General features: G+C 37.7%; 1 protein-coding gene and 1 long non-coding RNA gene across 2 annotated transcripts in view; one reads left to right on the forward strand and one right to left on the reverse strand.

Moving 5' to 3' along the window:
* The window catches only part of LOC124117511 (glypican-5-like), a 116,499-nt gene extending 110,220 nt beyond the window's left edge, over positions 1-6,279 (forward strand). Inside the window, exon 7 of the mRNA XM_046479440.2 lies at positions 2,330-6,279. Within this exon, the coding sequence (XP_046335396.2) occupies positions 2,330-2,460 (131 nt within the window). The 3' untranslated portion in view covers positions 2,461-6,279. The remainder of the gene's footprint in view (positions 1-2,329) is intronic.
* Positions 1-12,203, reverse strand: part of LOC124117512 — a 38,511-nt gene that overhangs the window by 12,082 nt on the left and 14,226 nt on the right. Inside the window, exon 2 of the long non-coding RNA XR_006858281.2 lies at positions 9,472-9,553. This is a non-coding gene — a long non-coding RNA (uncharacterized LOC124117512). The remainder of the gene's footprint in view (positions 1-9,471; positions 9,554-12,203) is intronic.

The raw sequence follows: 12,203 nt of genomic DNA on the forward strand, positions 1-12,203 counted from the left end.
AGTTGTTTTTTAACAGCTGGAGAGCATTTGTGTGCGTTCTGCCTCTCATGAGCTTTAGAAAGAGACAGTTATTTGAAAGTTAAGAAATTATACGAGGATAGTATATAGTTTTGTGGTTCCCATAGACCATAATTACCTAACTTGGCATGGTAGTAACTGTACTGGAGGAAGTGGTCTATGCATTGTTGTTCACTTAACTTATCAATAACTTATTCATTTTGGGGTTCTAAAACACAAGCTAAAAAAACATAGCTTAGACATGTAATTTCAAATGTTAGGGTAGCCGTGTTGCCTGGCCACTCTACGGGAACACTACTTTGCCTGGATGAGTGAATATGGATGTTACACGATGCTAACGAACCCTTTCAGAGTGAAAGTAAACCCAAAAACTTCACTGGCCCTGTAAAGATAAAATGTCTTTGTAATGTTAAAACAATGGGATATTTGGGAATTTGTACTAGCCCGGGGCTAGTGGACTCATGTTAAGTTCTAACCCTGCCCTTCAATCCAAACAGTTTATATTCTCATTAAACCTTTTCAGAATGAAGTCCTTGGTTGAAGGCCTTCTGCATTGTCAGGTTGTCAGTGTTCTAGCATGTCAAGCATCTTCGTCGAGGTGTCCTTGCTAATAAGGATCCCTTGTGTCCAATTATTTTTATTCTAAGTTGACATTGTGATCAAAGCTGATGAATTCTACTTGCATTACATGCATTAAGAACATTCTGTTCCAAAGCTATGCCCAGAATGATTTTGCAAAGAAGAAAAATACGCTTTTTTAGTCACAACAGAATTATTTTTGTCCTCTTGTTAGGGGATACTTACATCTTGACCTCAAACTTGCATGTCATAAATTTTCAGGCCTTTGAAAATTGCCATGGATATAGGCTGTATTTTGCGTTTTAGAACTGTTTTTGTTCTCTTCTCATCAGTGGGTTCTGAACAAGGAAAATGACTTTCCTATTGATTTTTGTAGTATCAAAAGCAAGGAGCCCGTGGGAGCTAGGTTTTATTGCTTTGGGGGATCCTTCTCCATGCTGCCTAGCGAGCTCGTTCATAGAGACGAGTGCACCTATAGAGTCATTAGACGTGATGGGACCTGCCGAAATGAAACCTAGTCTATTTCAGTTTAAGCGAGGCTTACGTTATTTGTCGATTTGGCTGGTTTTATACAACATTAATCACAATCTTGAGTAGGGATAGAAATATTAATGATAGGAATCTGCATTTTGTGGGAAGCAATTAATCATTTGGTCTTCGATTGATCATCTGATGAATATTGATGAAGTTGAATTTCATTATCCTAGATAGGTCTAAGACTTCAATCTCTTAAGAATGGACCTATGTCTTGTAGCCACAAAGCTCCAGGGATGTTGCATGGTTGTGAGATAGGGCAACATTGTGGGGGTCTGGGATCTGGCTTATTGGCAAGTTTAGGATTAGATTACTTCTGTGACCTCCATTTCCATTGCTCTTGGTTGGTGGTGAGAGTATCGCTCATCACATCAACCTTCACGTTGCCTTTGACAAAGAAGTATGGAATTAATAAATATTTGTGAATTCAAGAAATCGGTGAGGTATCCAAGAACTACGAGGCTACTTTTGTACTTTTTCGTTTAGTCGTCAGCTACAAACATGTAAGTGTATGTGGTGGCACGGCTGTCAGGGCTTACAGTCCCAGCTTGAGTGGCCTGTAGTTAGTTCTGTGGACCAAATGCTGGCTCTGTCAGCTTGGCATGGGTGGTTCAGAGGAAGTAGGCCGCACCCTGGTTTGGTCATCAGTAAAGGTGAAAAGATTTCATGTGACAATACGATACATTTTTTCTGTATCAATGCAAGACAATACATTTGCTATGATAAATTAATTACTTGTTTAGTCACTCCACTCCCAACCCTGGTTTTTTTGGCAGTCAAATAACACAATATCTGTTGTATTTACCATTTCACTTCTACAAACAAACTGCTACAGATATGTGTCACAGCTAGCATTTTCTTTGGAATCTGCTCTGAAATATTTATAGTCAAGACATGATTATATGTAAATATGTGTATTGCGATATGTATCTTATCGTTATATGTGTCGTTTCCCCCCTATTCGTCAGTAGGCAGATTCTGAGAGTTAATTGAATCCATGAGTTGGTTCCCCGAATGCAAATTATCAGATTATTAGATTGATGACTTCAAGGTTTTTCTCCCACACAAATCATTGACCTCTATAACATGACTAAATCTGAGCTGAATACCAACAACTTTCATCACGTCACTCGCACAAACTTACTCCAAATAGTGTCTAATCCGATCACTAACTCTTCATTTTCCCTGTCTGTTTCAGTTGCACCAAGACCAACACCTCCATACTCCCACAAGCCGAAGCAACCCAAAGATTCCGGAGCTGGACTAGTGCCCGTAACGTGGTCAGTGATTGCCCTGTGTTATTGCCTGGCGCAGGTGCTTTATGTGTGAGAGTGGGAGCTACCAGGCCGCTGTCTGGATGGTTGACACATCTGTCGTATTTCAAGCTGCATTTGAGAGACAATTGATAGACCCGAGGACAAACATATATGCAATTCCAGGAGGAACACGAGGAACAGGCTGCTCCAACTCCTTCCGAGGCCTGTCTGTGATAATTTCTGAACTTAAGAAGATGATATTATATCCATTAGTAACCTCAGTCTGGTACCATCTCAGGAAAGCTAAATTATTACCTAGAATGCCTTCAAACACAAAATTGAGTTTAGCCAGGGAAGTAGAAATGCTGGGCATTTATCAGGAAGGAAACGTGGTTCCGTAGATTGCGAATCTGCCTCCAAGGGTTTGTCATGTCATGTGACTCTGTACAGCTGCAGCTGAACTATGTGTTTATTATTGTCACTTGGGAAATATTGGTGCTCGTTATATCCATGGTGTGAAAAGTTGATTCAACTATGAGGAAAATTGTGCGAACTATGTGACGGGGGGAAAAACCCAAGACCTTGTGACGTGTGTAACATACAGATGTTATCAAACGATTCCTTCTCCGAAAAAAGTTCGAGCCACACACTGGGGGCAAACATTGACCGGGTGAAGGTCAGTGTAAAGGTGAAGGTCATGTGGAACTGGAGATGGATTACATGACATTAAACATTCATTATATTAAAGATTTCAAGACGACCTTCGCCAAGAGGAATGAGGATGGACAGACTGGATACTGTCAAATCACTAGCTGTTTGAAGAACGGAATTTAACCTTGCTGGGACGGCTAGTTCGAAGATGTATGTCTTGGCAAAACCCTGGACATTACAATTATGGAGTGTGACATTTGCTGGATTAGAACATCCTTTGCAGCAATATAGAAGAAGTGTCCAAAGATGATTTTAATATATGCTACCTTGAAGCATGGAATCCATTGGTTGTCCAGAGAATTGGAGTAACTGGTTGTCTCTGGGCTGCTCGGTGAATGCTGAGATTGTGAAATTGATGTCATTTTGAAATGATTACATGAAGTATGTTTTACTAGTGATGATTAGCTGTATTTATGTTTCAATCCTTATAGTTATACTTGCAACTGCTTCTAAAATGAGTATGTCCACTTACACCAAATATCTAAAAAATATATGTGAAAAAATAACCAGTATCCTATTCATTTCAGTGCTATTTTATATTGGATTATGTAGGTAGACTATACATGTAAGTTTCAGATTATTATGATAAGCAACTATATAGAACAGTAATACTGATGATTGTAAATTTTCTACACCCAAGAGGTTTTTTTGTTTTTTTTCTCTGTTTCTGATTGACTGTTGGCGTATGAATGAAGAATTTTTAAATGAGGAATTTTACAGTGTCAGAATATTGTGCTGTCTGCTGTTGAAGCATGTGTATCTTTTAAATCTTATTTTTCTATCAAATAGACCTTTCTACTGTATGGTATACACATAAAAAAACAAGCATCACATTTGTTTAGGATGTTTTCTAATATGTTGAAAGATTTTATCAAACTTTTACCACAGAGTACTACTGTCTCAGAAGTTTTGAAATATCCATTTGATGAAAATTTGAAACAATTAATTCAAAATGTCTCCAAATGTTAAGCAATTTGTCTCAGTTGATGAAAGGGAAGTAACTCAGACTACAGCATCAAGCCCTAGTTTTGTGGCTGGATATTTTATAATGTGAATGTTTGTAGTTAATAGATTCATATGAATGCTTATTTATTGTGGGCTAATTTGTCAAGTTATTTCTGAGAGGATAGAAAAAAATCTATTTTACTTTAGAATGTCCACGTGTGAGATGCTAGGTCTCCGTCTCTGCTTGTGAAGCTGAGAGGGAGATTGTTTTGTACAATGTATGATGTGTTGTCTATACTGTAATTTAAGCCTTGTTACATGATGCCAATATCACAACTTTTTTGTTTATTTTTCTGTTGATGAGTGTGTCATGCTTGATGAGCTGTACAAACTTTTTAAGCTTTTAAATGTGATTATTAGGGTTTAAGAGAGAAAAATAAGACTGTCTTTATGCGCAAGTGGTGTGTTCTTTTCCTGTTTGCATGCTTGTCTCACACTAGTGGTCAAATTGTGATGTTGTAAAGGAATCTGTCTTTGTAAATATTTCAAACTTCTCTCATAGGAATCAGATATTTTTTCACATTAGTCCATACAGATGATGACCTGTGTACCTGTGCTGTTGCAGGAAACTATGGCGTCTGTTCAGCATGTCAGTGTTGCAAACATGGTTGATTATTGCTATTAAGAAATTATGGACTTGTAGAATTTCTTTCAATGATTTATGGCCATTTTTTGGAGGTTATTTTGAGTTGAAGTTTCTTGATGCACCGATGAGGCGACAACCTTGCTTTTGTAACTGTCCTCCTCAACTGTTTTGTCAAATCACCAAGTGCCATTGTCTGTAGTCTCATTTCATAATGTCATCGTGCATAGCGCTTGGATCTTCTAGTTTGTCCTACAGAGAATCATGCATCTTAGGGCTAGTCCATCTCCGTTAAAAGTCTACATGAGAAGATGCAGAAAAATATCAAAATTGTTCCTGGGGGAAATCTATGTTAATTGCTAACTGCTTCCACTCTGAATGTCCCTCCTGTGTTTGTGTATCATGTCAATCGGACCATGCTGCAATGGAATAAACATGTTCTATATATTTTTCTTTGTGTATGAAATGTCAAACAGAAGTTTGGAAGTCAAGGCTTTGATCTCTTTGCAAGTTTTTGTGTGAAATTTTAATCAAATCTTTTTTAGAAGTAAACTTGTTTAACAATAAAACAGGAAGTGGGTTGTTTTGTATTTTTTGTAAGAAGTCTTTCAAGGAAGTTTTGTTGCATCATGTCTTATATTTTTTAATCACTCAACTTTTGCAATTAGTCCTAGTTATATATATCTCTGCTTTGATCCCTGTTTAAACTTTGTGCAAATAAAAGCTTTGTGATATGCGTTCAGCAATTGCTGCATTTGTAAGTATTTGGTTACAATATATGTGTTCTTTATTTGACGAAGGTGTATTTCATATAGATATCACTGGCCAGATTAGCTTATCTAGGTGGCTAAGTTTCCTTTATTCCCACAAATTTACAAGTAAATCATTCTGATTTGATATTACGTAAATGAAGTGCTGCTGAATGTGTGATTTCTGAAAGCTGAATCTTGAAATAAATTGACACAGTCACTGATACCAGACAGTGTGATTGGCTTGTTGGGTCTTGTATTCATAATTGTCTCTCTCATATCTTTGTATGATTGATAATCTGAGATATACATGTATAATGATTATTGATTATCTGATATATATTACAATCATTGGCTATATTACAATCTTTAATTTGTGGGAATGAAGAAACCTAAAGCTTTTGACTGCCTTGTATAACAGATTAGTTTTAACATGCTGTAGTTATTGAACATTCCTCATCAAACAAAAAATCAGTTAAAAGCTGTCAATTTGTTATACGGGTTCGACATTATTAATTTGGGAAGTGAAAAGATTACAATATTTAATATTTATAACTTTAAAGATCAGTCAAAATATTAATATTTGATATTCATGTTGTCTCAAAAAGTAAAATGAAATGATTTGTTGATTTAAAAATCATGTGTTGCAAAATACTCAACCAGAATCAACGAACCTGTTCACACATTGTTGGCTTGCCCTCTCAATTAAAGGGAGGTAACTGCAATCTGGCCTCAGCTAAGGGGATTCCCCTACCATGCTTTATGCATAATTGTACATACTGTTGTTCGGCAGACAGGAATGTTTCACATAGAATATGAAATAAAGGCAGTCTCACCACATGAAGCTATTCTTCTTATTTATTTTTTAGAAACAGAACTTGAGCAGATCAGCATTAGATTTCCTTGTGCACTGCTGTTTGAAGACATCCACAGAAGATTACCAACACTTGACTGATCTAAGAAAGAAATCTTTCTTATGAGAAGCATGTTCAAACCATAAACCATAAATCGCCAAACCATAAATAGCAACACTTCACCAAATAGACAGGGAATGGAGAAGTGAGTGCTGAAGACATCAGTGTGCTGCTGGACAATCAATAATCAGTCCATGTTCCAGCTGCTGGTTTCCATCCACTGTGTTGCTGCTCAAAGTGCACACAGTCGTCACAGTTAGAAAACACTGATTAAGAAGATGGGTCTCCACTTTGGCTTTGAAAACAAAGGGATGGAGAGAATATTCTAGTTCCATGGAAGGCATGGACCATGATATGAGCTGTAGGCAAATGTCAGTATCTTCAATTCAATCCTTGCAGCAACAGGGAGCCAAAGTTGTGACCTCAGATTGGGAGTGATATCTTCTCGCTTTCTGCAAGGACTTGTTAGTGGTGCAGCAGCATTTTGTACTTGCTGTAGTTTGTTGCAGAGATCTAGTCAGACGTTAGTAACCAGTCGGACGTTAGTCAGTACTATAGTCCGTCAACCATCATTTTGGCCCCCTTTTTTACACAAATATTTTCCATTAAACACACGATCAGGCAACAAAGGTTGGTTATTATCGAATAATCACTGATTTAGCTGAAAATACCATTTTTGTAATATTTCATGTCCGAATAAAAATAATTTCTTCATTGTCATCATGTAACTTTGTGACCATCGACATGGGCCTGTCGTGGGGTAAGAACAGATGTCTCACAACAATGACATAATGGGTGTCAAACAGTTGCTCCATGCATGACCCGAAGTCACTTTAATATCTAGCCCGACGACAGGGAATGTCTCAAAGACATGAAAATACATTAAAATGTGTTTTGAATTGAAGTATGATTTAAACTATCTTCGTATATAAAAACGTAATATACGTGAACTGCTGATTAAAACACCCCTCGAGTCGTGCATCAGATGTGCAGCCGTAGGAAAATCTGTGTTTAATGTCTGTGTTATCAATCAATAGCGACAGGTGAAATGACATTTCTCAAATACCCATTTGTCAAAACTATCTAGCTTTTCTAAGTTCTTAACGCTTATCAGGGGAGATAATTCGGGGGAAAAGTATTTCGAGACGTGCCAGTTGCATGCAATATGCTCTTTGTGAAACAAGAAATATCAAGGGTGTTGCCCTTTGACAACACATCAACCAGAGGTCACGTGTTGCGTGACCTCGAGTCATGCATGCAGCAGGGATGTTTCACAGGCACTATATTGTTCTGAGACATTAAGTCGTCTCTTCTTATCCCCCACTGCAAGGTAAGGGGTCACAAAATTGAATGGTAACAATGAAGAAAATATTTTGATTCGGACATGAATTATTACAAAACAAGTAGTTTTAGTTAGATCAATGATCATTATTTGATAACAAATTTTCGTTGCGTGGTTCTGTTTGATGAAAAATAATTGTGAAAAACCGGGTGCCAATTGATAGTTGCGGACTAAAGACTATTACCATAGTCAACACAGGGAACCGGTGATCTCACAAAATGACAGATTCAGATGTTAATACGAGCCTTATCTTCCCAATACTTTTGATTAAAAAATAACAGACTCTACACAGATGGGCAGTAGTATAGGTAGCCCCCCTGGAACCCTGAGACCGGTACACCCACGATGGGGCCAGATTTATACCCCAATACTACTACTACAGGAGGGAATTTTTTTCTCTCTTCCATTAAAATGATTATGCTATTCTACGGTCGACATGACATTAAACTAAATATTATTTGTGGTGAAAAAACGAGAGGTGCCGAAACAGGATTGTATCAAAGTATAGGAAAAGAAACAAAGTCGAATGCGCCCAAATAGGTGTACTCCCGAGCCAAATACGAGGCACCTCGTTGTGCACAGACAGCGTTCTCTCCCGTTGTGCACATACACAGTGTTCTCTTTCGTTGTCCACAGATGCTGTGTTCTCTCTCGTTGTGCATAGACACAGTGTTCTATCTCGTTGTGCAGACACAGTGTTCCATCTCGTTGTGCATAGACACTGCTTCGGTACACAACTAGAGAGAACACTGTGTCTGTGAACAACGAAAGAGAACACCGTGTCTGTGCACGAGAGAGAACACAGCATCTGTGCACAACTAGATAGAACACTGTGTCTATGCACAACGAGAGAGAACACTGTGTCTGTGAACAACGAAAGAGAACACTGTGTATGTGCACAACGGGAGAGAACGCTGTCTGTGCACAACGAGGTGCAACGAAGTTAGGGGGTATGATGGAATCAGCGTGTCAGCCCGTCTATCCGTCTGTCCGCAGAAAATAACTTTCCGAGTAATTCCTTCCAAACTTATTGACTGATTTCAATTAAACTTTGTACACGTGCTCACCTCAACATGTTGTTGGACACACCAAATTTTTTTTTTTTCATTTGGGCGGAGTTATTGCCTTTTATTACTTCGTCATTTCAATTTGTCTGGACAACTTCTAAACTACTACATCGATTTCTCTCAGATGTGTACGTAGGTGTAGCTACGGACACTGTACGACATACCTTCATTAATTCCCCATAGGACAGTTCTAGTTAGCTCCATTTTTATCTATACACGCAAGATGTCCGAAAGGCTTATGTGACGTATTGCCATCCGTCTTTGTACGGCGTGCGTCATCCGTCATGCGAAATCTATTCACGATCCAATACGATTTATTCATAAAATATGTCGAAAAATAGCATTTACAGCTCACCTGCTACGAATTTCCGTGGGGAGCTTATGTCAGCCATGAAATGAAATACTCTACAGGCCGTATGCCTAATGTTCTTTTTCGCTATTTTCAATCAACAATGGTCTTACTACAAGATATGCTAAACGGCTATAGAAACTTCATGTCCGAAAAATATAAGTTTTAAGTGGCTATATTTGACTCGGCACAGAACTTGGGAAACCTACGGTTTGTTATTTTAACCAAACACCATTGCATTGGAATTCCTGTCGTTTGTAATAACATTATTTTGATTCTGGTGTATGCTTAACTGTCATATCCGTAATACTGCAACAAAATGTCCATTATTTTATGCCTAAAACTCTGTTAATGGACAACCCACCATCATTTACAACTTGGTCTGATCTGCTTGGGCTGAGTCCTCCTTCCCGTCGTTACGGTATTAGGATAGTGACGAGGTTACCCTGCAGAGTATCGAAAAATAACCTTTGTAAAACAGTAAGTTTGTTAAAAATCGGTTAAGAAGCCTGAATATAACAACCAGGTGGTCGTTGTAGAGTAGGAATCGAAAAATGATTAGTCATTTGCACATCTAGACAAAGTAACGATCAATTAAATCTGCGAAGTTTCATGAAAGTTCGATAAGGATTATTTCAATGTGATAACCCTTAATGTAAAAAAAATATATTATCTATCACTTCAAACCCTTATGTAAAAAAAATTACATTAAGAGTAATTCTTACATTAGAGGTTGTAACAGAGCATGCATGTGATAAACATTCATAAATAAATTTAACGTGACAAAAGAAATGTGTTTTCATAATATGTATTGTGAGATGAAGACAGGCTGATTGATTTGTAAATAAAAAATTGAAAATTGATATAAGAAATGTGATATTTTGATTTTAAATAAATAACAATAGTTTATAAACCCAATCTATCTTGTTTCAATAATAACTCATATGCAGCCTGACTAAAAATGTCAGGAAAAAATATTTAAATACAGCTTATGATAATACATGGAAAAAACTTGCTTGCATTACGGGATATTAACATGTAACATAACACTGGTACTCTATTAGCTAATTTTACCTGGAGCGTTTTTGTGTGCTATAGAACATATGCGGTATACTTTACCGAACCCATGTTCTGATGTGTTCAATAATATGTATTTCCTTATAATTACGATATGTGTTTAACATAATATAGTCGGAAATAGAGATATGAAATCAAACTTTGTTCTTTCAAGGCATAACTGTGATTTAACTGCTATTTTTTGTAAGGGGCATTTACATAAATTTACCGAAATGACCGGACATTTCCACTTGTAAAATAAACATATTTTCATAACAATGTCTTTAATTTTATGCTCAAATAGCAATGCCTCACTCATGTTAAAAACCCCGAAGCGCCGCTTCAGTACAATTCGGAAAAAAATAACAGTTACGTGTTTCTCTTTGTTACTTTTGTCGTGCACGGTGCAATCGTAATCGCCTGTAAGTGATGTTTGAAGGAAAAGTGAAGTTTCGGCTGTCAATGTACATACTGAATAAAGTTATCGCCCCTTCTGAATATTTATTTTGACACACGAGTTATTTTGTGAACTAATTTCAGTTACATCGTAATATGTTTGCATGACAATCATAGCAGACAAAGTGTCTTATGTCAACTGGACTCACAGCAAAACGATAGTGCGTGGTGCAGCAAACACCTCTATGAAACGTGAAATGAAAATGATCGACGATCTCGAGTTCGCCAAGCCACGCGTTGACTGAGCAAATTTGCAAAATACATGGACGTGTTTCAGGTTATGCAGTTCATCAATGACACAAAGGTCTGTCACTGAATATACTATAACACTGTACCCATATACCGACCAGGTTATGATAAACAATCTATTTCTGAAATACGTATCTGGAAATGCATATTTCGATTCAATTCTGGGAACCTGACAGCAAAATGCGAATTCCAGTGTATTACAGGCATATTTTAGTTAGACCTCAGGATTAAATGTGCAATATCTTCTGTATAAGACAATAGTCACTCAAGCGTACGTAAAATATGGTCAGGAAAGGTGAGGTGAAATGGCGTATAACGTCGCGTCCAAAATTATTCCACTTATATAGCAACGTGCATGCACGTGTGTGTGGCTGCTTGTACTTGTCAGAACCGATGCCGATTCATAGTGCTAGCCCACTGAGATACCATGCCGCAGTTTAACATAAATACCCCACTCAGACACAGTATACTGACTCCGAGCCGACCAATCCTTGTTTTGCCCCTTATTGCCGAGCGCCAGACAGGGTAACAACAAATACCATGTTTAAACGTCTATTGGTATGACGCGGTCGGGGATCGTACCCCGGACCTTGTGCCCTCCGGGTAGACGCTCTACCACTAGACCACAGAGGCAGTCTGGTCGGGAAAGAAGTGACCTTAACGTAAATATGTTTCCCTCTCATTATTGTAGCGAAATGTATCATTGATATTCTGGAATTCGTGAGAAAATAATAATTATTTTTCCTAAATAAACTCCAAATATAAAACACATTTCACGTTAATCCAAAAGAATGAAAGAAAAACATTGTTAAATGGCAAATATTAACATGCGCTCGCAACTTGTTGAGGTCGAAAATTGGACGGCGTAATTTTTGGGAGGGGAGTGTCTAGTGAATTGTTCCCTATAGATGTAGCTGGGTTACGCAGATAAACCCGATGGTCGAATGGTCGCATCCAAAAGCGGGAAAGATATGACACTCGGGTTTGAGAGAAATGGTACAGGTAAGTTACGTGAGGATTGTGAGAATATGCGGGACATGCCACCTGTGCATAAAATGGACTTGTCCGACATTGCCGATGTCAGATTCTGTTGGAGGAAGCCATCATTTTTTAAAAACGGATAAATGTGTTTAAAGCTTGTACATCTTATCATCATCCAAAAGAGACGATACATCAGGTTGAAATCTCATGTGAGAAATACTAGAAAACAATTCGTGGCGTTGTTAATCGTACAATAAAACAACTGCAGTGTTTTATTGTACGATAAACAACTCCCACTCGTCGTTTATTTTTTAATTAAACATAGATTAGTCTTTGGAAAGCATTTGGAAGTGA

Source organism: Haliotis rufescens, unplaced genomic scaffold (genome assembly GCF_023055435.1).
Source record: "Haliotis rufescens isolate VD_foot unplaced genomic scaffold, xgHalRufe1.0.p SCAF_9, whole genome shotgun sequence".
In the NCBI taxonomy this organism is placed as follows: Eukaryota; Metazoa; Mollusca; class Gastropoda; order Lepetellida; family Haliotidae; genus Haliotis; species Haliotis rufescens.